The sequence below is a fragment of the Macrotis lagotis genome, chromosome X (genome assembly GCF_037893015.1).
Source record: "Macrotis lagotis isolate mMagLag1 chromosome X, bilby.v1.9.chrom.fasta, whole genome shotgun sequence".
Lineage (NCBI taxonomy): Eukaryota > Metazoa > Chordata > Mammalia > Peramelemorphia > Peramelidae > Macrotis > Macrotis lagotis.
In genome coordinates, this window is record NC_133666.1 from 621,940,391 (window position 1) to 621,964,862 (window position 24,472).

At 49.7% G+C, this 24,472-nt stretch overlaps 1 protein-coding gene across 20 annotated transcripts in view; it reads left to right on the forward strand.

The window, feature by feature from the left end:
* Nucleotides 1-24,472, forward strand: part of PLEC (plectin) — a 113,944-nt gene that overhangs the window by 59,420 nt on the left and 30,052 nt on the right. For 9 of the 20 annotated variants that reach the window (XR_012471862.1, XR_012471870.1, XR_012471872.1 and 6 more), the window contains exons 2-14: nucleotides 8,124-8,185; nucleotides 8,553-8,567; nucleotides 8,910-8,999; nucleotides 11,627-11,704; nucleotides 12,130-12,222; nucleotides 14,576-14,742; nucleotides 17,670-17,785; nucleotides 18,071-18,177; nucleotides 18,487-18,606; nucleotides 19,913-20,008; nucleotides 22,070-22,197; nucleotides 22,607-22,700; nucleotides 23,136-23,290. Coding sequence is in view for 1 of the 20 variants with exons in the window: in XM_074203142.1 (XP_074059243.1) it covers nucleotides 8,124-8,185; nucleotides 8,553-8,567; nucleotides 8,910-8,999; nucleotides 11,627-11,704; nucleotides 12,130-12,222; nucleotides 14,576-14,742; nucleotides 17,670-17,785; nucleotides 18,071-18,177; nucleotides 18,487-18,606; nucleotides 19,913-20,008; nucleotides 22,070-22,197; nucleotides 22,607-22,700; nucleotides 23,136-23,290 (1,321 nt within the window). In the remaining 19 variants the exon portion in view is untranslated. Of the gene's footprint in view, nucleotides 1-5,443; nucleotides 5,861-8,123; nucleotides 8,186-8,552; nucleotides 8,568-8,909; nucleotides 9,000-11,626; nucleotides 11,705-12,129; nucleotides 12,223-14,575; nucleotides 14,743-17,669; nucleotides 17,786-18,070; nucleotides 18,178-18,486; nucleotides 18,607-19,912; nucleotides 20,009-22,069; nucleotides 22,198-22,606; nucleotides 22,701-23,135; nucleotides 23,291-24,472 lie in introns of those variants that run through there. The other 11 variants (XR_012471863.1, XR_012471878.1, XR_012471871.1 and 8 more) reach the window with 3 other exon arrangements.

Genomic DNA, 24,472 nt, shown 5'->3' on the forward strand with positions numbered 1-24,472 from the left:
GGAGGAATAGGGTAGAAAGAAAGAGGGAAACACTTAAATTTGTTGTTTTTTAAAAAAAATTAATGAAAATTCCCGAGTATCTATCTAATACTAAACCAGATTATGTGGGAAGTGAGATATAATACTAAGGTGAGGAGTGCGATCTTTGCTTGGTAGGAACTTACGTTCTCCAGCAAATTAGGAGGCATAGCAATGATTTGAGTTCTAGCCTGGGAGGTGTTCTGGGGAGGGAAAGATCAATCCTTGCTGGAGTGAGGTTAGCCTGAGAAGCTGAGAGCTGGTCCTTGTAGGATGGACTAGGGGTTAGGAGGGATGATGATGAAAGAGTTTTACAGTTGTAGCATGCAAACATTGAGGCAGGCCTAGGGCCATTGTCAGGTGAGCCTTTGTTTTTTGACCAGTGACTGAGCAAGAAAAGTATCATGGTTTGCGTGGGGTTTAGGGTGAGAGCTTGGAGCTCAGAATCGGGAAGACCAGAGTTCAAATTCTGCCTCCAACACTTACTAAATGGGTGGCTCTGGGCAAGTTGTTTAATGGTTTTCTGTTAGTCTCACTTTCCTCATAGTAGCTTCTTGGATACTAGCTTCTCATAGTAGATGTGTGATCCTGGGCCAATTATGGAACCTCTGTGTGTCTCTGTTAAATCTCCAGCACTTGATTTTATTAAATCCTTTATGGGTAGGTTGCATTTTGGTTGGTAGAGGAAATCTACTCTGAGGAAATCACATCATCTGGTTCCATCTCATGCCTCTATTTCCTCCGTCTGTGACATCCTCTCCTCTTATCTGCTGTCTCTCTCATCTGCCTTCCTTTCTAGTCCATTGACAACTTCTGCTTTTGGGAGAGGAGATCTCCGGGAAGGGATGCCTTTCCTCCACCCCTTCTATCCCTTCTTCCCATCTCTCTGCTTTGAACTCAATCTGGTATCACCTGCTGTCACCTGTGGGGTTTTGGTGCCCTCCTCTGGTTGATCCTTGTAATGACTGGATCCGAGCTTTATCCAGAGATCAGGATCTATCCGCTCAGAGGCAGCTGGGTGTCTGGTGGCCCTGGGTTGTGGAGTCAGGGAACCTGAATTCAAACCCTACCCCTGAAGCTTACTACTTGTTGGAACTCTGGTTACTCACTTTTTTCATCAGTTAAAATGAGGGTGGGGGTCGGGGTGGAGGAGTGGTTAATTTGGAAACCATAATTTGTGAGGCTCAGGTCTGGATCTAAGATACTGAAAAAGGTCCTGATTGGAGGCAGGTTAGTTTTTCTGACCCCCCTCCCCTTGATTTGAGGGGATGGAAGAGAGTCCTGAGCTTGAGTCTCTGGAGCTTTGACTGGGGTGGAATGGCAGTGGATCTATTTCTGAGTCTGGTGACACACCGGTGCATCATGCAAACCCCACAGCTGGATCTCATCACTCCAGATGTTCCAGAGAATGGAAAATACTTGTGGTTCTGAGGCGGTTGCATTCTTCCCTGTGGCTGGCTCCATGCAGGGTTTGGGGATTGGGGGGTAGAGCCTCTGCTTTATTTAATGTATTCTTGGATGCCAGAGCTGGCTAGCTTGTTGTTCTAGAAGCTGGAGCCAGGATTCCCCAGCACGCCCCCCCCCTCCCATGACTGCATCCTTCCCTCTTCCCCTGCCTGTTTGGCCCCTAACTCAGACCACTCTCGAGGCCCCTGCTGTCTAGTCCTGCCCAGATTGGGGCTGGGGGGAGCCTTGTTCGGGCTTCCATCCCTATCCCTTTGTCCCTTTGCTCTGTTATTATGGTCTGTTATCTGGAAGGGCCCCACCCAAAAAGCAAACACAGCCCCTGCAGCCCTTCCCCTCTGCTCACAGGTGCGGCTTCCTTCCCTACTGACTCACTGGTACTTCCCCACAGACCCCCTCCTCTCTACATAGCTCTCTTCCCCCTTGCCCCCCTCGCCCCACCGGGCCTGACTCACTGGAACTCTAGCCTGGCTGGCTCATCTCTACCCTTCGCCTGGGCCTCTCTCTATCTGACTCTGCTTCTGCATAGGGAAACCCTCTGAGTCACCACCGCCCTCCCCCCCCAAGCCACACTTTCTCCCCCCTGGCTCTTCTTCTGGCTTTGGCCTCTGACACTCTGGGGAGGGAGGGAGGTGGTGTCTGCTGCCAGAGGCTCAGTGGGTAGAAATAAAGTGCCAGAGGCTTTCTCCTGGAGGCAGAGAACTGGACCATTGGATATCTGGATTCAGCAATCATCTGGGGAGTAGAAGAAGGAAGGGCCCTTGACCCTCAGGAAGTGCCCTGTGATAACCTCATCCTCAATACCCAGATGCTACCTGGGGTGTGCGGGAGGGTGGGGAATGGGTGACTGGGTGTCTCCCCAGTGCTATATGACTCACTACTTACCTATGGAGCCCAGGCTCCTGCAGTCCCTCTGGGTGGGAAGGGGCAAGGTCCTTGAACCCAGGCAGCACTAGGGCAAAGGACCTCAGACACAAATACATTCTTGGAGCTGAATTAAACAGAAGGCCTGCTCAGAAGTGAGGAGAGGGGCCCAGACTTGGTCTTTCCTTAGGGTTCTTAATATCATCTGGAACTGAAGACCATAGGAGCCACCCTTAGTTTTCTTCCCTATTGCCTCAGGGATCCTGGAAGTTACCTTCCATATCCCTTCTCCAGCAGGTCAGGGGGAGGAAATTCTGTCCAATGACAAAGGGATGGTCTGCCATCTGAGAGAGAGAGGCATTTTCTTCTTGTAAGTTCTATTCCACAAATGTACCCACTTGGGAATCAAGGAAGGTTTAGGGGATTTGGCTGGTTTTAGACAGCATTAGGGCTTCCTTACTGCTTTGGGTGAGTCATCCTTCCTGGGTCTCAGTTTACTCATCTGTAAAATGAGGTGGTTGGCCTAAGTGGTGATCTCTGAGGTTCTATCCAACTGTGTCTCTAAACCTATTACTTGCCTCACCGTACAAGTTACAACTTCCCCAGAAGAATGTAAGCTCCCTGAGGTCACAGACTATTTCATTTGTTTTTCCCAACACCAAGTACAATGACTTGCATGCAGAACTCACTTTGAGGTTGTTTTGAAAGGAGATGGAGTCACCTAGTATAGACAGAAGCCATGGAGAAGAAGGGACAGAGTGAGAGCAGGGGAGCTTGCCATCTGGATTTCTAACTGTGGAGCAGAGAGAATGGCTGGGAAAATAGACAGCAAGAATTGGGAAGAGGAATCAGAAGAGACCTGAGGTTTTCTTTTTTCCTTTTTTTTTTAAAGAAATATTTATTTTGAGTTTTTACAACTTTTCCCCTACTCTTGCTTCCTCCCCCCACCCCCCACAGAAGGCATTCTGTTAGTCTTTACATTGTTTCCATGGTATACATTGATCTAAGTTGAATGTGATGAGAGAGAAATCATACCCTTAAGGAAGAAAAATAAAGTATAAGAGACAGAAACATTATATAAGTTAATTTTTTCCCCCCTAAATTGAAGGTAATGGTCTTTGGTCTTTGTTCAAACTCCACAATTCATTCTCTGGGTATAGATGGTATTCTCCATCGCAGATAATCCCAAATTGCTCCTGATTGTTGCACTGATGGAATGAGCAAGTCCATCAAGGTTGATCATCATCATCCCCCTGTTGCTGTTAGACTGAGACCTGAGGTTTTCAAAGCACTTACAAATATTATTTTATCTCACAACAATCCTGGGAGATAGGTAGTCTTATGATTCCATTTTATAGATGAAGAAACTGAGGCAGAGGTTAAGAGACTTGCCCAGGGTCACATTACTGGTAAGTGCCTGAGGCCAGATTTGAACTTAAAGTCTTTTTGAATTCAGGGCTTGCTTTCCAGAGAAGGACTCAGACTCCTAGAGAGGAACAGCCAGAACTAAAAGAATTAATTTTAAATAATGGAGAGGGAGGTTTGTCTGCAAGAAGGGATGGGAGCTGAGAATTGACTTTGCATTCTCTGAGATACCAGGACTTGAAATGGAAGCAGGGTGGAATGTAGAGTTTTGTATTGATTTTTTTTGTCACTTGCCAAATAGGGCTTCAGCCAGGCAGCTTTTACTGATTGACTGCTTTGTTAAAAAATAAATAAATAAAACAACTTAGCTCTGATAGAGATGGAAAGAGGAACTATTTTTGCTGCCCTTGGACAGCTCCTGGCCTAGTTGTGAATGAGGATCTAGGCCTGACTAGAATTGGCAGTCTCAGATAAAGAACAGTAAGAGGGAAGACTGCTTAGGTAGGATGGGTCCAAATGGAGACAGCACCTTGAAAGCTAGTCTAAAGAATTTGGACATGACTCTGGGCTTTATCTGTAGGACACCACTGACTAGATGTCCAGATGAGCAGAGGTGGCATTCACACAGAGATGTGACTTCTTTGAGAAGATGGTATGGCCTTGTTGAAAAGACCCATTGGGCCCAGTTGGGTGAAGAGAAAGTCTAAGTCAAGGAATAATAATAAATCAGTGCATATTTATTTAGCCATTGAAGTAATACAAAACCAGCCATTTTGCTGATTTTTTTCCCCTCAAAACAACTCTGTTAGGTGGTTGCTATTACAATCACCTCTGTTTTATAGAAGAGACCTTTGAGATTTAAGAGAGTTATGTGAATTTGCATCCACATCTTTCCTGTCTCCTACTCTAATGCTCTGTCTGCTAACCTTCACTGCTTTCTTCAGTGCCTCTGCCCCATCCTAACAAAGCTTTGTTTTTTATCGACTTTTAAATCTAAAATAACTGTTGGGGCTGAATTCAGACCTGAATAGGACCTATAGACAGCCAGCCTTTCTTGTGACTCATTGTGGTGTTGTTTCTAAGCATTTACTCACCCTGTACTTAGAATTTATCAAATTTTAGTATGGGTAATGAGAGGTGGTAGGAATGGTTAGGGACTTTGGAGCTTGAATGCCAAGATGGAGGTGGGGGGGGTGACCCAAGGAGGCACAGAAATGGGGCCAGTTCCCAAGCCAAAGGCTGCCTGGCTACTCTAGTCCTTGTCTAGTTGGAATCCCCAGGGGAAACTGGGCCTGTTGAAGGGGAGAGGACCATCCTGGGCTTGGGGCTTGCAAACTAGATGGCTGCCAGAAAGTGTGTGTTGGGGTCCCCCGTCCCTCTCCCCTGGACCCAGCTTCTCTTGGCCTGGCTTGCTTTAGCCTTGGACACCGATGACTGGATTTTGGGCAGGAGAGGAACTGGTTAATCTTAGCCACCCCTGCCTGCCCTCCCGTGCTGTGGCTTGGCTTGCCTAGTCCCTGCTGTGGTAGTGGTTAAGAAACTATATGGTGGTTTCCTGTTTCTGGCTAGCAGGCCGAGCCTTAGGATGTGCAGACCCACCGAAAGGAGTTCCCGCCTCTTGGGGTCCTGCCCCGCCCCACCCCGCCCAGCCTGGGGCACACCTAGTCCTGGGAGCAGCCCCATACCTCTGGGTGGGAGGGGAGCAGGGGGCTGGGCCAGGCTCGGAAGAAAGCCGAGGATCAGGCTGCAGGGCAGCTTCTCCACCGGAGGCAGCGGCGGCGGCAGCAGTAGCTCTGGGAGTGAAGCCGGAGCCTGGGAGTGGCCACACTAACTTTTGTGCTTACAGTATTCGGGCAGGCAGAGGAAGTGCCTGTAGCCCAGCCCAGCCCAGCCCAGCCCAGTGCCGCTGCTCGCCTCCTTCCTCCCTTCCGCCGGGGGATCCTGGTGGGTCGGTTGGGTGGGAGCCCTTCAGACCGGGCCAGGCCAGGCATCTCATCTAGAGCCTGCCTCCCCTCGGCTCCTCTGGGCAAGGGGACCATGTCGCGGCAGAGACTGAAGAGCCAGGAGGCCCAGAACCCTGTGCAGAAGAGAACCAACTCTGAGGACAACCTCTACCTGGCTGTCCTCAGGGCTTCAGAGGGCAAAAAAGGTAGCAAGACTGGCTCCCTCTTTCCTGGGCGAGAGACTGCTACCTGACTGCAGGTAGAGGGAGGGTGGAGGGAAAGGGAGCCAAACTTTGGGGCTGTCCCAGGTGAGAACCACTTTAAGGGGACCAGTTGGCTTTGGGGAGCTGACTGGAAGACTAGAAATGGTTATGTAGCTCTGCTGGTGAACTTTCTACTAGACCTGAAATTAAAGGGGGTATCTGGCGAGCAGGGCCACTCAGTGGGGTGGTACTGGGGCTCTGGAGAGGTGGGAGCCTTGTAGATTCTATAGAGCATAGGGCCTTCTTGGGGCCAAGCAGGCAAGGGACTGAAGCCACTGAGTTGTGGTTAACAGCTGGCTGCAGGCCTTGGGCTGCTCATTCGGAATAGACTTGGAAGAATGGGACAGTGCCATCAGAGAGCCCCAGGGGTCAGTAGAAGCAGTGGGCATGCTTGCTTCCCTAACCCTGGTCAGGTGTGTATATGCACGGGAAAGAAGATCCTAAGGATCTACTTGATCAGAGGCCAGCACCTCATAAGGTAGAGGGAGATGGGTTCAGCAGGGTTGAGAGAAGCCGGACAAGGATAGTGAGGAGTGGGGTGGGGCTCCTGCCTCAGACAGGTGAAGGTGGGCATTGCCAGTGAAAGGCACTAGGCCCTCCCTTCTGTACCGCCTGCCCCTCTAACATCTCTTCCAAGAGGGGGAGAAGGGGCCAAGCTATGGAGCCTGGCTCTATCCTCCTTACTAAGCAGATCTGGGGCTCTTTGCAGCCTTTCTTCATTGATCCCTGCTATTATGCTCCCGGTGGTTGTGGTGGTTGTGGTGGTGGTGGTGGTGGGACTCGGATAGGAGAGGGGAGAAGGAGCAAAAACTTATGGGTGGGTTCCTCACTGGGGAATGTGGGTGGGGAAAAGGGAGGTCTTCACTCTGAAATAGGGCTCCTCCTCCTTACCCTGCTGCAGGACTGGCTTAGCCCCTCTCCCCTGTCGAAACCTGGTCCTTCATCTTTTCTCTTCTTTCTCTTCTTACTGCCAGACAGAGTAGGGGATCTGGCAGTCTAGTGTGTGGTGTCTGATTGTTCTGTCTCAGGTGTGGTGGGGTGGAAAGAAACAGTGATTCCCTTTTCTGCTTTGTGGGGGGGCAGGTGGGGGTGAGCGGGAAACTGAAGCCCAAAGTGGCCAAAGAGTGGCTAGCCAATCTAGGTGCTCCAGCTTGGCAGGAAGGCTCCTTCCTAGACCCAGGCCATCCTCAGGCTGGCACCACAGCATCAAGGGGAAGCCTAGCTGGGAGGGGCCATCCTAAGCCTGACTTGCTGTGGGGGTGGGGGACGGGCCAGGACATGCTCCGTGGGCTCTGGGGTGCGGCTGCCAGCCCAAGGCTGGACTGGTGGGAGCCTACCCGTCTTGGGGAGGAGAGACAATGGGGGAATTGAGCAGGAGATGCCTGGCTCTTCTTGGTTCCCCTGCCTTCTTCTCCTAGTTCTGTTTCCTGGGAGATCACCTGCTTGACCTGCCTGGGTTTGGGAAGCCCGGGAGAGCTCTACAATTTAATCCTTATTTTTCTCTCCCCTCCCCCTACCTCCGTCTTTAACCCCCTTAGAGCTGGGTCTGAGCTTGGGCCCCAAACTTCCCTTCTTCCTGACCAATGGTTCTGGTCTTTTAAAGAGGGATGGGAAGGCCTAGGCTACTTCTGTCTGCTTTTCCTAGAGATGAAGAGAGTAGGGGAGGGTCCTTCATAAGGAGACATCCCTGGGGTTTCTACCAGTTATGGTTTATGGATTTAGGGCTGGTGGATAGAAGCTAGATTATTGAGACACTGTCATTGGCCCTGGTTCCAGCAAATGGGTCCACTACTATTAAAAATCTATATAACTTTGGACAAATCACTTTAACCTCTCTGAGCCCCAAGTTCCTCATCTGCAAAATGGAAATAGTGATCTTCTATCTGTCTTTCAGGGTTGCTGTAAGGCTCAAATGTATATGAAAGTATCTTTTAGCCATAAAGGGTGAGAAAGATGGAAACTGCTACTGTTAGTCCTTATTTTTGGCCCCTGGTGGGCAATGGAATAGATGGGAATATTTCCCACTGCTCAGATGGCCCACTGGGGTTCCCCTCTCCTCATACCCCGTCCCTGGATTACCCATTTCCTGTGATTTCCTCGGTCGGTATGAGTGACTCATAGTGTCTCTAGGCTTTCTCTGTTTCAACCAGTCTCCAATGATAACTTCCTCAGTTTCAGACTAAACTTGACTCTTCTCTCTGACCAGATGAGCGGGACCGGGTGCAGAAGAAAACCTTCACCAAGTGGGTCAACAAGCACCTCATCAAGGTAAGGAGAGAAAGGGATGGTCTAGGGTTCTGGGTGGCTCCCTGGCCTCCATTGCCTCAGCTGACCCTGGGAGGAAGAGGAGGAAAGAAGTAGAAACCCCAGAAGCCAAGCTGAAGGGTGGGGATAGAGCTGAGGGAACCTGTGGCCCTAGGCTAGCTCAGTCTTAAGCTTGTAGTGACCTTGCCAGGCATCTTCTAGGCCTCATGGCCATTCCCTATAATCTGTTCATTTTCCTTCATCTCTCTGAAATATTACTCTCTTCTCTGTCTTTCTTCCTCCTGCTGTTCCTGCTCCTTCCCTTTCTTTCTTTCTGTTCCTGTCTACTGTTTCCATCCTTCTTTCCTCCCTCCTGGTTGGTTCCTTGTAGCACTGGAGAGCAGAGGTAGGTGGTCGATTTGCTGCCTTGGGGTGTGGGGGGGGAGTTGGCATCCCACCTGATATTTTCCCTTCTCTTTCCCTCTCTTTCCCTATGTGGCAGGACCACTCATCCTACCTAGATGATAAGTGCTGTGCCGCCCCACTCTCTGTGGCCCGGCCTGCCCTGGGGAGGGGAAAGGAAGGTTTTTATGGTTCAATGGCCTTCAAGGCCTTCTTCCCCTTTCTGTCCATCGTTTGAGAACCCTATTGCTTTGGGGTCTTTAGTCACTTTGACTTTTGGGTGCTTTCCACTCTTCTGCTGCCAGTCACGCATAGCACATTCGACTGATTCTTGGTCTTTCCATAGGCGCAGCGACACATCAGTGACCTATATGAGGACCTCCGAGATGGCCACAATCTCATCTCCCTCCTGGAGGTGCTCTCAGGAGATAGCCTGGTAGGTGACCCCAGGGTCTTGAGGTTCTGCCTGCTTTGCTTGCTTGCTTTCCCCGGGTATGAAAGTGCCTTTCCTTTTGGGACCCTTCCAGCTCATCCTCCTAGCCCTCACTCCTGAGCCCCCCCAGCCAGCTTGTCCTTGTCCCACTGTGTTGTTTTTCCTTCCCTGTCCTAGGGAGATGTTCCTTCTCCTAGAAGTAGCTGGGAGCCAGGGCTCCCCTTTGGTCCTGGCTGTCCCAAAAAGATTCTGGGATCTTGCTTCCCTCCCTCCTGCCCAGGGATAGCCCCAGCTAGGTGTCCTTCAGGTCTGAGGCTCTTCTGGTTTGCCCTGTTCCAGGGTCCTCAGTACAGTAGTGACCTTAGGGGTCTCCCACCAGAGCTGGGGTCCATCCCACTTGCTTATTTGTTCCGCAGTGGCCACGGACCTTTGTCCTGCCCTGTCAGGACCTACAGTCCCAACAGCCTTTGTCCCGGCCCCTTGACATGTTATAGACTCCTGCAACCCTCCCTTGACCTGTGAGTTATTCTCATAGGTCCTCAAAGTTACTTGCCTGCTCTTCTTTCCCCTCCCCTCCCCTTCCCCTTAGGGCTGGGAACCCTGGCCCTGCTACCTGGGCTGACCTAGCCAGGCCCTAACATATTAACCTCACTGTACACTCTGCTTTGACTTCTCTGCGGCTTTGGACTCTGACCCCTGACCTCTGCCCTTTACCCTTTGCCTACTGCCCGACCCGCTTCGGCCGGGCAGCCGAGGGAACGTGACGTAATCAGGAACTTACGCCTGGTGAGTGATTCTGTCCTGTTTGCCCTCGGCGGGGTGGCCCACGTGTGACATGTCCCAGGACATGTGGCTCTGCCATTGGCTGCTGCGGTCATGATGTCAGCCCTGACCCCTCAGGGAGATGTGTGCGGGATCTTTGCGGGAGAGCAGCTGAAGAAGATTGTCTATAACTGACATCATGCCCCAAACAGCCAATCATAGCTCTGCTACTACCTCTGCTAACTAACTGCGGGCATGGGTGTGTGGCCTGGATGGGTAGTGTGTGCATGCACCTGGAGGATGTGTATACAAGGAGACTGGAGCCTTGGCTGGAGGATTATGTTAGGGCCCGATAGTGCCTCTTGGATTGGCCACTTGCCTGAGCTTCCCAGAGGGCACAGGACTAGACGTAGTGGGTAGAGTTACCAGTTTCACTTTGATATAAGAAAATCTTACTAATCATTACAGCTAGCCCCAAATGGAATGGGTTGCCATAAGAGGTCGTGAGTTTTTCATTCTTTACTAGTGGTCTTCAAGCAGAGGCTGAAAGAATACTGTCAGGGAGGTGGTAAAGGGGATTCTTGTTTAGTTAGAAGCAAGAAGCAAGAATGTTTTCTGAGTGTCCGTGAATCTGGGTTTGAGTGCATTCCTAGGGATCTGGGTGGAACAGGGAGGGATAAGAGGAAGGGGAAGTGGGAATGGAGAGGAGAGTTGAAAAGTCTGATTCTCAGGGAAATCCTGTGTAGTCTTCTTAAGGAAACAGGGCTCCCGTGGGGTAACGTTATGCACCAAGGGAAAGGATTGAAGACCAAGCTCATACCAGAGGCCCTGGCCTCCTAACTCTCCTGATTTTAATGAGTAAGGCCCAGGTTGGCCCCTTGGCCTTTACCCAAGGGGGCCACTCCAGAAGACGCTGTATTTCTATAATGGGAGTCGAGCACAGGCTTGTGGGTATTTGTTGGAAACCTTAACCATCAGGACCTATGGCAGGAGAGAAGGGTCCTGGGAACTTGGATCATGAGGAAAAAGCGGAGTCCAGTTGTTGTTGGGAATTGGAGGAGGGGCTACTCAGCCAGACTAGGGTTTCCTTGCTATTGTTTCCTTACAAACCCCTTCCTTCCCTCAGCCTCAGACCAACATAAGCAGCAGGATTTCCCAGGGAAACTCTGTGCCTTTCCCTTGACCAGGCAGAGCCTGGACTCCTGTCCTATTCTCTAAAGGAGTAAAGGTGGCTCCATGGTAGTCAGGTCTTTCCCTTTCCCCCATCTTGTGTTATGAGGAGGCTTCCCTCTTTGTTCCTTCTCCTTCCCCAGATCTCATCCCTTCCCCTCCTCCTCACCTTCCCCTCATTTACCTTGCTTGGTGAAGAATGAAGGGAGGGCAGGGCAGCAGTCTTCACAGAACTAAGGGCCCAGGTGGCACAACCCTATGCTACCTGCTTTAGTTCTGTGAGTGGTGGGGACTGAGTACAGCTGAGTTCACCTGGGTTTTAACCTGCCCTTGGCTCTAACCCTGGGAGCTCTGAGCCTTGCTCAGAGCAGGGCAGCTTCTGTGACGAGTATCCAGTGGGCACACCCCACTTGAGTTCAGATGAGCTGTGGTCCCAGCCAGGCCAAGCTGCATGTAGAGGCTAAGAGGCTGGGGTAGGAGTGGGGTGGCGGGAGGGTCAGTGGGTGAACTGCCCTGTTCTGAGCATCCCTAGGGGATGGTTGTTGATGAACCTGTGGAAATGTGTGTATCTCTGTGTGTATGTGTGGGTAGAAAAAGAGGAAAAAAAAGTTGCAAAAGATCTTAGGGCCAAGAAGGTCCCTCCCCACCCTTAGAAGAAATTTTGATTTAGCTTGCTTCCCTTCTTTCCTCCCTCTTAGCCACGGGAAAAAGGAAGAATGCGCTTCCACAAGCTGCAGAATGTCCAAATTGCCCTGGACTACCTCAAACATCGACAGGTGAGACATAGTATCTGTTCTGAGTATTTTGGGTACTAGACCCAGAACTTCTCTGTTCTGAACATCTCCAGGGCCTTGACTACCCGACCTTTCCTGTTTAGGATTTTGTTGGAGTCTCATGTCTAGTCCTGGAATCCTAGAACTTCTGAGGAGTGTCATATTTGGAAATATAGTTGTAGATGAAACCATACTCTGAAGTCTGATCTTGACCTTTCCCTGGGATCAAACTTGGACCAAAAGACATTTTCTCTCTATCTAATCATTCCTGGGATCTAATTTCCTTGAACATTCAGGACCTGACCCTGATCCCTGGGACTTTCTGTCCTGAGAATCCTCAGGTGCCTAACCCCTCTGAGTACTTGGTTTGATCAGGGTCCAGAGCTGGCTCTGGAGTTATTATTGACACATTGGAAATTTGGTTGCAGGTGAAACTGGTGAACATCAGGAATGATGATATTGCTGATGGCAACCCCAAGCTCACCCTGGGTTTGATATGGACCATCATCTTGCACTTCCAGGTAAAGAGATTGCCTTCTCTGAACCATGCATCTTAGATCCTCTGCTGATATTCAAGGATAAAACTGCCCAGACAGCTGAAGGAACAGGAGAGGGTGGGCTTCTGGGGGTTGGGGGGAGGCCCTTGAACTGCTGTCATACTAAGGGGAGCTGGAAAACATGATGGTTTAGTTAACCTCACAAAACCTGCCTTGGGGAAGCAAGCAGTATGATATGATAGAAAAGAAGCCAGACTTTGGAGTCAGAATACGGAATTCAAACCTTACTTCTAGCTGTTTGACTTTGGTTAAATCATTTAACCTCCTTTGACTTCATTTCCCTCATCTGCGAAGTTAGGGAGTTGAATTAGATGGTTTCAGAGATCCCTTCCAGCTCTAGGGTTCTGGTCTGTGAAAGGAAGCTCTCTTTGGGATTGAAGGCAGGCGGGACACTGCAGTTAGACACCAAGAAGAAAGATCTAGATGATGCTAAGAAAGTGAAAGGCCATGTCAGGTGGTGCATAGAAGTATACACAGCCCTAGGGGCTTTCTGATGTATAGTAAGGGTGATATAGCAGGGGATGGTGGCTCCAAGAAAATAAAGGAGGCTTCCTATTAAGCAGTTCAAGAATCAGTAAGTCCTTCTTGAGCATGGACTATGTACTTTGGGTTGTGGGGAACATAAAGAAGGACATTGCTCCTATCCTTAAGGGACTTTTATTTGGAGAGATAGTGTAGCACATGGAACATTGGGAAACGTTAGACCATGTGAGGCTAAGAATAAAGAGATGCGCTTCTCTTTGGGATGGCAAGCAACATAAGTATTTGTTAAGCTTCTTCCTAGGGCTAAGCACTGAACTAGATTCTGGGAGTATAGAGGCAGAAGTTCAATGGTCCTTGCTCTCAGGGAGCCTTCCATCTATCTTGGCATGGAGTCGACTAGACTGCAGGCAATGGGAACAACACATTGTTGTGCCCTGGAATTTGGAGATCAGCCCACCCCAGTGGGGAGTGGAGCCAGCTTTGTGGAGGTCTTTCTGTCTAAAGTATGACTCTGTTTTCAGAGTACCCTGGGTCTCTGTGTCCAAGAGCTGGGGTGGGAGTCTTCCTCCTTCAACATCCATGTTTTTGGGCAGTTCCCTCTGGCCTTTCCTATGAATGGCAGTGCCTATCTATCCAGGAATGTGCTCAGAGAGGGAAAACAGCTGCCACCCCCGGAGGGGAAATGCTTTGGAGAAGTGAAGGCTCAGAGGTTGGGCTGACTCATTGCTATCCGGTGCCAACCACTGCCAAAAGCACAGGAAACACATCTGATTCCTGTATGGGGTGGAGTCTGATTGGCACGATGGTCTGAGTCAATGAGGCAGACAGATAGACAGACAGACAGTTAGATAGACTGTGGAAGAATGGGGCCACCAGGCACCCAGAAGGAATAGCTACAGTATTATGTAGACAATAGTCCCCAGAGATAGGTTCCCAGATGAGTGTGTATGTGCACGCACGTATAGACAGGGAGGTCACTATCCAGATGGAGAGATAATCTGACAGACTTTAGAGCAAGAGACAGATAGATAGAGCCACCTAGACAGGGGTCAGGGGGGGGGCCCTACAAGGGTCTCTTAGCATCCATGTAGGAAGAAATCTGCATCTCCTAAATGAACTATCCTTTCATGGCCCCTTCCTCTGCCTCAGGACATTTGGAAGAAGTGTTTAAGATGATGCATTTTGCCACTTCTCTTCTTTATGGGCTTAGAAATAGGCATATACCAGCACAGGCCTTAAGGCCCATTTATCTCCTTATGCCAGTTTGGGAAGGAAAAGAGGGTGGCTTGTGGCTTAGAGGTCCTGCTCTAGGGTGTGTCTCTGCTCAGGACTGCTCAATTCACTTTTTTTGTTTGGTTTTTTGTGAGGCAGTGGGGTTAAGTGATTTGGAGAAGTGAAGGCTCAGGGGTTGGGCTGACTCATTGATATCAGCTAGATTCTGAGGTTGGATTTGAACTCAGGTCCTCCTAACTCCAGCACCAGCGTTTTATCTACTGTGCCACCCAGCTGCCCCCTCCTCCCCAATTCATGCTCAAGACGAGTTTAATTAGCTGACCTTTGGTCTTGACCCTGGAGAGAGGGAAGGGGAGGGATAGATAGGATGGCCAAGGCTGCTGAAGTTTGTACTGAGAAAAAGGACAGTCCAACATGAAGAGCTTGGGTCACCTGACATCCTGTTCCTGGGTGCTAAGTGGGCTTGGGTTAGGGTCTGGCTTCTCTCTTCTGTTCTGAGGTTGCTTACTCCTCTTTTGCTTCCTACTGGGACAACCTTAGTGCAGGACACAGTGGCTGCTTACGTGACCTCACACCTCTCCTTCACACTCCCTCCTTTTAGATCTCGGACATCCAGGTGAGTGGTCAGTCCGAGGATATGACTGCCAAGGAGAAGCTGCTGTTGTGGTCTCAGCGGATGGTGGAAGGCTACCAGGGTCTGCGCTGTGACAACTTCACTGCTAGCTGGAGGGATGGGCGCCTCTTCAATGCCATCATTCACCGGCACAAGTAAGGGCAGGGCAGACCCTGGGCAATCTCACCCATCTCTTGAGTCCTCCAGGGTCCCAGGTAGGGGAGGACTATGTACCAGGTACCAGAGCTACATGGAAAACTACATGGAGGTGTGAGATCCAGCCCTTGGTTGTGAAGATTTTTGTATTCTAAGGGGATAGGCAGAACATACTTACAGAAAGTGAAATGATTCCTAGATGATAAATACCAAGGGGTCATGGGTTAAGTTTGGGGGATGATGAGTGACTGGAGCAGAAGACACCTGAGATTGGAGTGATTGATTGAGGCTAGAATTCAGAGGGCCTTGTAGGCATCCTAAGCACTTTACAATTATTGCCTCATCTGATCCTCACAACAATTTTGGGGATCAGTGTTATTATGATCTCCATTTGGTAAAAGAGGAAAAGAGACAAACAGGTCATTCAGCTAGCAAGTGTCTGAGGCTGGATTTGAACTCAAGTCTTTCTGACTCTGGGGCTAGTGCTCTAAGAGTCAAGAAGATCTGGGTTTGATTTCTACCTATTTAGAAGCAGCGTGACCCTGGGCAAGTTGCTTTTATCTCTCTGAGTCTCTGATTCCTCATTTGTAAAATGAGGGGATGATCTCAAAGGCCCCTTCCAACTATTTTCTGTGGTCTTAGGACAAGTTTGCACACTATAGGGCAGCTTTTTCCAGGATTGAGGAGATGGGAGAGAGGAAGAGTCAGTTTTTTCCTGGGTTCTTAATCGATAATCAATCAGTAAACATGTATTAATCATTTATTTTGTAAGTGCCATGACTGTTACTCTTATCACTGTACTATTATCGTTAGGGGCACAGGTACTGGTTTTTGACCTGGTGACTCCTGCCACTCAACTGTGAGGGACTTAGAGCAGTTCAGGTCCTGAGTCTCATGTTTTCTCAGGATCATAGAGTTAGAGCTTGGACCTTAAAGTCCCTTTAGTTCCCCTCATCCTATAGAGGATACTGAGGTCTGTTAAGATCACACAGGTAGTTAGTTATCCAGGTGCTTTGACTGAAACCAGTGCCCTTTCTACCTGGGTCCCTCCTTCCCGCTCTTCCCTTTTCTCTCCCTTCTGCCCTGTCATCTGTGTTGGCTTCTGGCCCCAACCTTTGCCCCAGGCTCTGCATTCCCTTTGGAGTGAGCATGTTCGGATGTCTAGCTGGTACTGCTGCTAGGGGTGAGTCAGTAGATGGCTACCCATACCTGGCCCACCTTGCCAATTTTCTTTCCCTAGGCAGTCTCTCTTTTGGAGAGTTCTGGATTTCCAGGACCTAGGGCAGGATAGGGAGCCCCCTTCATTTCCTACTGAGGAATATACATCCTCCAACTCTGCCCCAGAAAAAAGTTTCTGACTTACCAAGGCCCTCAGAGGAACTGCTGGGGTAGATTCTCTTGAGAACTGACTAGGAGATGAGTTAGGGGAGTGGCTAACCCCATACTCTGTATGCTTACCTATCTTTACCTTTTACAATTTACCTGTTGTCTCCCTGTGTGCAGAAAGAATTCAAATCCTGTCTGAGACATTTAATAGTTGTGTGACTGGACAGGTTCAGATGACTATTATTACAACTCCAGGTTGCTTCAATACCCTTAACCGAGCATTCAAGGTCTTCTGAACCTTTCTTGCACCTCACTTCACTTTTCTGTAAAATTGGGGGGGGTATTTATAACACTTGCCTCCCCAGGCTGTTGTGAGGATTAAATGAGATAATACATGTGAGTTTCTTTGCAAACTTTAAAGTTATTATTGTTAGAAGATCCTGGTGAGTAAGGAAGGGGACCACCTATTCTGATCTCCCCAGTTTCTCAACTCAGGCTCCTGGGATGACAGACTTCACTCCCTTGCTAGAACAGCCAGGCTACCCCACATGGAGGGGGCTGGAAACTTGTGACAAGTGCTCTTATTATTTATCATGTGAGGTGCATGGCTGGGTGGGCTACCTGAGATTCCTTTATTGCAAAGTCGACAGAATTGCAGACAAGTTGTGGCATCTTCTGCTGCCTGTCCCTGACTGGGCAGGCCTGGCCCTGCAGCGGAGAGGGGGGGAGTCCCTGAGGGAGGGACAAATCCTGCCTGCTGCCAGGCTGGTGGTGGGATGGGTGGGGTGGCATGGGGTGGGGTGGGGTGGGAATGGGCCGCTCCAGGCTATGGCTGCTGTATGGCTTCTCCAGGATGGGAGGGGGCGAGTCTGTGCAGGGTTTGGGCAGGCTTCTCTCTGCCTCCTCCCAGCCCTTGCCTTAAGCTTGAGCTAAGCAGGAGGAGCTAACCAACTCTAGGCACCCCATAGCAGGGCTGGTCGGCTGTCGAGTGGTGCCTCCTTGGGGCTGGTCGGGCCCCGGGACCAGAACTGTTGTCCTGAGAGAGGGCAGGGGACAGGAGATACCTGTAGACTGAGGGGACATGAGTGCCCTCGTGAAGGGGAAGCGGAAGAAGGGGCCCCGGAGGAAGGGGCCCCAGACTGCCGGTGGCAGGGAAGAGCGGGTGCTTATGCTGTGTGAGGACGGTCTCCCCTCTGGAGCCCAGGACCTGCCGCTCAATGGCCTTCAAGACGGGGGAGAGAGTTACCTCAGTGGTGAACTGTACTCCGTCCACTCCACTCTGCGCTGCCGAGAGCTGTAGGCACCCTGGGCTTCTCTCCCCTCCTTGGGCCCCTTCTTCTCAGCTCCTTTATCCTCCCTTTCCTCTTCCCCGCTCCCTTTCTGTGCCATTATTTCCTTCCTTTCTTTTGTCTCCCACCTCCTCCCCTCCCCCTCTTCTCTTGTTTCCTCCATCTCCCACTTCTTCCATTCCTGCCCCACCTCCACCTCTTTCCTTTATTTGCCTAGTGTGGGGGGTGGGTGGGATTCCAGGCAACCTTAGAGTGGGGACTCCTTGAAGGGCCCCAGATCACCTAATGTCATTCATCCTTTCTTCTTACAGACCCATGCTCATCGACATGAACAAAGTCTACCAGCAGAGCAACCTGGAGAACCTGGACCAGGCGTTCAATGTGGCTGAGCGGGAGCTAGGGGTCACCCGGCTGCTGGACCCTGAGGGTACGTGTGGTCCCTTTAAAATGGGCTGGTCTGGGGTGGCTAGGTGGTGCAGTGTGGATAGACCTGTGGGTCTTGGAGTCAGGAGTACCTGAGTTCAAATCCAACCTCAGACACTTAATAATTACTTAGCTGTGTGGCCTTGGGCAAGCTACTTAACCCCATTGCCTTGCAAAAACCTAAAAAAAGGGGGGGGCTGGTCCATTGCTGCCTGTTCTTCCCTTCTTCCCTGAGGTAAGCCTGTACCCCTTTAAGTTCCCAAACCTCCCCTCATCTCTTCCTGGACAGATGTGGATGTTCCCCAGCCAGATGAAAAATCCATCATCACCTATGTGTCATCCCTGTATGATGCCATGCCTCGGGTACCTGACGTGCAAGATGGGGTGAAGGCCAATGTGAGTGATAAGAACGGGGAAGAAGCTGGCTTGTCTAAATGGGGAGGGTCGTGGGGTCTCTCCTCTTCCCTGTGGACACCTGGGCCAGGCCTTTCTATCTGTAAGAACTGTTTTCAGGTGGCTAGGTGGCGTAGTGGATAAAGCACCGGCCTTGGAGTCAGGAGTACCTGGGTTCAAATCCGGTCTCAGACACTTAATAATTACCTAGCTGTGTGGCCTTGGGCAAGCCACTTAACCCTGTTTGCCTTGCAAAAATAAATAAATAAATAAATAAATAAAATAAAAAAAAAGAACTGCTTTCTGGGACAGGAGCTGCAGCTTCGCTGGCAGGAGTACCGGGAGCTGGTTATGTTGCTACTCCAGTGGATCCGTCAGCATATCATTGCCTTTGAGGAGCGCAAGTTCTCCACAAGCTACGAGGAGACAGAGGTAGGCAGCTTTCCTTGTGCCCTGGGGCCCCTCCCTGCCTCTCAGCTCTAGGACAGGTCTGAGCTCTCCAGGTCAGCCTGCTTTGAGGTAGCTCAAGAACCAAGGTACCATTGAAACAAGAAAAACATACAGGTACATAGGGCCAAGATGCTACCATGGTACTTTCCTCTTTCCTGCCTTGTCTGGCCCCACCAGAGGGACACAGTGGATGGGTCACCAGACCTGGAGTGTTAGGAAGACCTGAATTCAAATTCAGGTGTTTACTAACTGTGTGACCCTGGGGAAATCATTTTATATCTTTTTACTTTAGTTTCCTCATCTGTAAAAGGTTGATAATGACACCTACCTTCCTGGGTTGATAATAATTTTAGAGATTTTAGTACATGGGAAATGCCATATAAATTCTAACTAGAGAGCCATCTTGGAGAAGGGTGAGTGTGTTCCTACTGCTTCAATAAGACAGCCACCCACCCCTTTCTGATTTGGGAAAGTGGGTCAGGACGCTTCCATCCCTGGCCTCCTATTTCCTTTCCTCAAGCTCTTGGGACTTTTCAGACTCTCAGTAACCTCCCTCGAGGTTCCCCCATTGGACTCTGGTGTTTGGGTTTCTGTTGAGTATCTGGCCCCTCAGGTCAATTGGACAAACACTTCCCAGCTTGTTCTCCTTCCCTCCCTGGCAACCAGGATGGTAAAGGGCCATGAGATCATACCATATACATTTTATTTGGAGGAAGTGTAGACTGGAGAAGTGGAGATTTAGAAAGAACATGGCAGCCGTCTTCAAGTGTTTGGAAGATTGTCACATGGAAGAGAGATTAGATTGGTTTGGCATGACCCCAGAGGGCACATTTGAGAGCAGTGGATGAAAGCAATAGAGTTAGTCTTCATGGAAGGAAGAAGTTCCTAATAGTGAGAGCTATCCCAAGTGAAATGGGCTGCCTTGGGAAGAGGGGGCACTATCCTTTCCTGAGAGGGAAGCCACATCCTCTGAGCCTAGCAGTCACTGTGAGGCTGTTCTCCCAGCAGTATCAACCACCCTGGGTGCTCTTTCAAGACCCTGCCAAGAGCCTGGGCCTAACCCCAACCAAGGCTCTCTGATGATGGTCTATAGGAACCTCCCCATTGGAAGGGTTCAATGGCAGCTTAATTGGCTGCAGGATTACAGTCTTAGAGCTGGGAAGGAACCTTATAGATCCATTAGGATAGTCCGTTTCTTTCAGAGTTAAGGACTTAATTGGAGACCTGTAGGCTCTTTCTCAGGTTGCTGGACCTCAGAGAGCCCCCTCACATCAACATCTTTTCACAGATCCTCTGGTGTCAGTTCCTCAAATTTAAGGAGACCGAACTTCCTGCCAAGGAAGCTGACAAGAACCGATCCAAGAACATTTACCAGTCACTGGAGGTGAGAGGTCATCTTTCTTCAGGGGGTCCAAGGCACCCAACTACACCCTCTCCCAGCCAATTTTTGGTCTTTTTTTCCCTTCTGTGTTGGCAGTCCTCTCCTTAGCCTGGTTTCTCCTTTAGCTTCATCTTTCACAGCAGTCTTCCCAAGGTGGAGTGAAACAGTGCCCAGGGCCATGCACATTCAGGGCTACCTTATGATGGTCTTGGGAGACCAGGGTTTGGAGATAGATCCCATGTCCCCCTCCATAAGTGTTACCTCTGGAAGCCATCAGCTTAGAATTAAGGGCAAGAGCATTCTTTAAAATGACCTTGAACTCAGGGTCTTCAGAAGCAGTTTGACCTCATCTAAAAAAATACTGGACTTGGACTCAAGGAACGTGGGTTGGAATCTTGGCTCCCTCCTTCACTGAGTAACTCCTCTTTGAGCATCTCTCTCCTCTGCTCTGCCGACATACCCAAGGGTCAGTGGTGTCAGTGCGGGGAACTCCTAAGGGTGGAAACTCCTTGCGCCTATGATTTACTAAGTCCTGGGGAATTCTAGTGATGAGTCTGATTTCAGGGAAGAACATGTTATAAATATGAGCTAGTAAATACAGAAAGGAATGAAATAACTTTGGGGCCCGTGGGGAAGCATCTTCCTGCCTGTTTGCCTGGGCTCTGAAACATTCTGTCCTTTGGACCAGAGGACACAGTATTGGAAGAGTGAAAACCCTACAGGTGTAGGCACCTGTAGAGTGGGTCTACTTCATTGTCCTCTTCCATGTCCCTATCAGAAATAACTGACCTGAGAGGCAACTTGGTAGAATGGATAGAGCTCTGTATCCATAGGAAGGAAGATAGGAGCTCAGATCCTATCTCAGATGCTCACTAGTAAATAAATGTTTAAAATTTTTTTGTATGTAACTAGGGGAAATAAAATACTAAATTAAAAAATACCTCACTTGTTGTTTGATCCTGTTTAACTTTCAGTTTTCTCATCTATTAAAATGGGAATAATAGCATATATCCCCCCATTCCCTATATTATTGTGAGGATTAAATGAGATAAATTACATACATATATATATAGCACTTTGCAAATTTTATGTTTCAGATATTGTCAAGGGTCAAGTATCAGAAGCAGGATTTGAACCCTGATCTTTCTATCAAGCTTAGTGTTCTACCTACTTGGCTAGGCTACTTCTCAAAAAGGGACAATGATATTTAGCACCTTCTGCCTTCCAAGAGTGTTGTGGAGTACTCTGAGGCAGGCTCTGTCATTTTGATAGTTAAACTCAAATCAACAGGCTCTTTATTTAAACATCTACTGTTAAGCTATGAAGAATAGACATAAAGAAAACTTTCCTGCCCTCAAGGAACTTACATTCTATGAGAGAGCATATTTAAGTCCTTCAGGAAAAATAACAAGAATTAGGTCACTATTGCAAATTGCAAGTCCTTTGTTAAGTCAAAGATATTCTTTGAGTTGCTGTGGCTCATAGTTCTGCAGCCAAGCTAGTAATAAATCTTGGAATTCAAAAGAAAGTGTTCTATCAACTTTAATCTGAGCATGAACTACAACTTTTTTATTATTTTAAATAATACTAGGCAACCTTGGAATCAAAGAGAGGCTTTAGGGTTAACTGTCCTTGGTGTGTGGTCAGTCTAATTAGGGTTAACTGTCCTTGGTGTGTGGTCAGTCTAATTATTATTATAACCATAGCAACTCATAATCACATGTATCTAATGCTTGGTGGGATCCAAGTACTTTTCATACATTATCTCCCTGAACCTCAGTTTGAGCCAGAAGACATAGTCCTGGAGGAAGGCAAGTCTCAGCCTAGCTGGCATGAGCCAAGGAGTGTGAACACCAGGCCGTCCTCTGCCAAGTTACTTGTTTGCCCCCAGGTAGCTCAGAACTTGTGGCCCTGGACACACATAAATTCACCCTTCTCCTTTTACCCTACCTTCCTGAAACACACCCTGTAGGGACCCCACCCTTGCTGGACTGGCAGGGCATTCTCCACCTGCCAGGTTCTGGGCACTCCTGAACCTGTTCCCTCTTCCCTGTGTTCATGCAGGGGGCTGTTCAGGCTGGGCAGTTGAAGGTACCACCAGGTTTTCACCCTCTGGATGTGGAGAAGGAATGGGGGAAGTTGCATGTGGCCATCCTGGAACGGGAGAAGCAGCTGAGAACAGAGTTTGAGAGGTGGGTGTGGATAGTATGGTGGAAGGCAGATCTGACATCATGGATTTTCCATAGGGTAGTTGGAGGGGGTCCCCAGGAAGGTTAAAGAGGTGGGGAGCAGGAGCAAGCTTGGAGGGAGGTGCCCGTGGTAGGACTAATAGGAACCACACGCTGGTGACTCATCGCCCCAGAGAGGAAACGGTTTGCCACTGAAAATCTTGTGCTTCACTCAGAGTTGGGGCAGTGGAGCCTAGAAGGGAGACAGAAAACCACTTCAGGGGAAGGTTGGAGGGCTTGGGTCCTCTGGGGCCATCTGGTGCTTTCTGCGGGTGGGGTTCCAGGATGGGCAGAAAGAGCCTGGGGGGCTCCGACCGGGGGACCCCTGCCTCTGGAGTGAAGTCCTCGGGTTTGGGGTGGGTGTGTTCTGCAGGCAGGAGTGTCTCCAGAGAATCGTGAGCAAACTACAGATGGAATCCGGCCTGTGCGAGGAGCAGCTGAATCAAGCTGATGCCCTCCTGCAATTGGTGAGGCTGGTGCCCGTATGGGTGGGGCAGCAGAGATGGGGGAGGACCAGCCTGGCTGAGGGGCAGGGCCATCTGGGGAGAGGCTGGGTGTGGCTGGACCAGGGTTTTCACTTCTCATCCAAGTCTGAGGCAGCTTTGGCTCATGGGTGGATCCTGCCTGGCTCCAACCAGAGCCCGCCAGAAGGGCCGGCTCTTCATTATCCACTTGGGACAGCAAACATCTAGGGCCTATTGAGTGCAGAATTCTGCCCTAGGCTGGGAAAGATGCAGAGGTTAAGACCTAGTTTGAGGGCTTAACACATCTAGTCATGCGTGGAGGTTTTGGCAGAGCTGTGACCCTGGCACCTCCCGGGAGGTGGGTAGTGGGTGAGCAGCCACATCTTCCCACACACTCTGGAGGGGGCACCCTTCTGAACCACAGTTGCATCATTGCAGGACATCCGCCTGCTGACCTCAGGCAAAGCCCCTCAGCACGCCGGGGAAGTGGAGAGGGACCTGGACAAAGCTGATGGCATGATCCGGCTGCTCTTCAATGATGTGCAGACCCTCAAAGATGGGCGGCACCCCCAGGGAGAGCAGATGTACCGAAGGTAACAGGCGGAGAGTGGGCATCTGGGGTCCCTTGAAGACTCCACTTCCCGGTAGCTGGAGCTCTGTGGACTGGAGACAACTACCCACACTATAGACCCGGCTCTGCCATTCACACTGACTTTGTGCCACTTGAGATCTCCATTTCCTTGGTTTTTTGCTGATGGCCAGCCCCTCAACCTTCAGCCTAGAGCCACAGCATGAAATGCAAAGCAATATTGAGAAATGTCACGGAGGAGAGGATGACTCAAATTCTGGGCCTGGGTCTGCCACTAGTACTGTCTCATTCATGCAACGAACATTTTTTAAATACCCAGGATAGTCTTAATGATGAATGTAGAGCTGGAAGAGACCTCTGAGACCTTCCAGTACAATCTTCTCTTTTTACAGATGTGGAAACTGAGACCCACAATGGGAAAGATTCTCATTAGCTATAGCTGAGGATGCTGAGGTTAAGTGATTTTGCCCCAATTCACACAAGAAGTTAGTCTTAGAGGCAGGATTTAAACCCAGGTCCTCTGGGTTGGGCATAGTGCTGGAGGAGATGGGAAAATGAGATAAGACAGGGCCCCTGGTCTCATGGAGCTTATAGAGTTTCTATCTGTGTAAGGGGACAACCCCTTCCCTTCGGTAACAGATGAGAGCGTGTCTTGGTAGACTGCCAAGAACACTCACAAGCCATTCTATCTTGGCTGGATCATGGCCCTCGTGTCTCCCTTACTCCATGCCCTGCCTTCCCTGTCTAATCATAATCCTGCCACCCTCTGTTCTTCCTGGTGACTGGCTTCATCAATACCTGAGACCCTCCATTTACTCTGCCATGGGACCCTTTAAACCAAATTCTTTGAGCTAGCTGTTTTCTTCTGATCTTTTATTGGGGTTTGTTTTAATAAGCACTTATTAAACAACAGCTGTGTACCAGAGCTGACTGCTTTACAAATATTCTTTCATCTGATCCTCACAATAACCTTGGGATGTAGATACTATGACGAGCTCCATTTTGTAGGCAGGGGAACTGAGTCAGTCATTCCTGTCACTTGTACTGCATACACTTGTACTGGGTACACTTGTCCCCAGCTTGGTTGGACTTGAATTCAAGTCTTCCTGACTCCCAAGTCCAAGGATCCATCCACTGCCATCTGGCTGCCTTACCACTGTCCTCTGGCAGTGCCTGGTGCTTTACA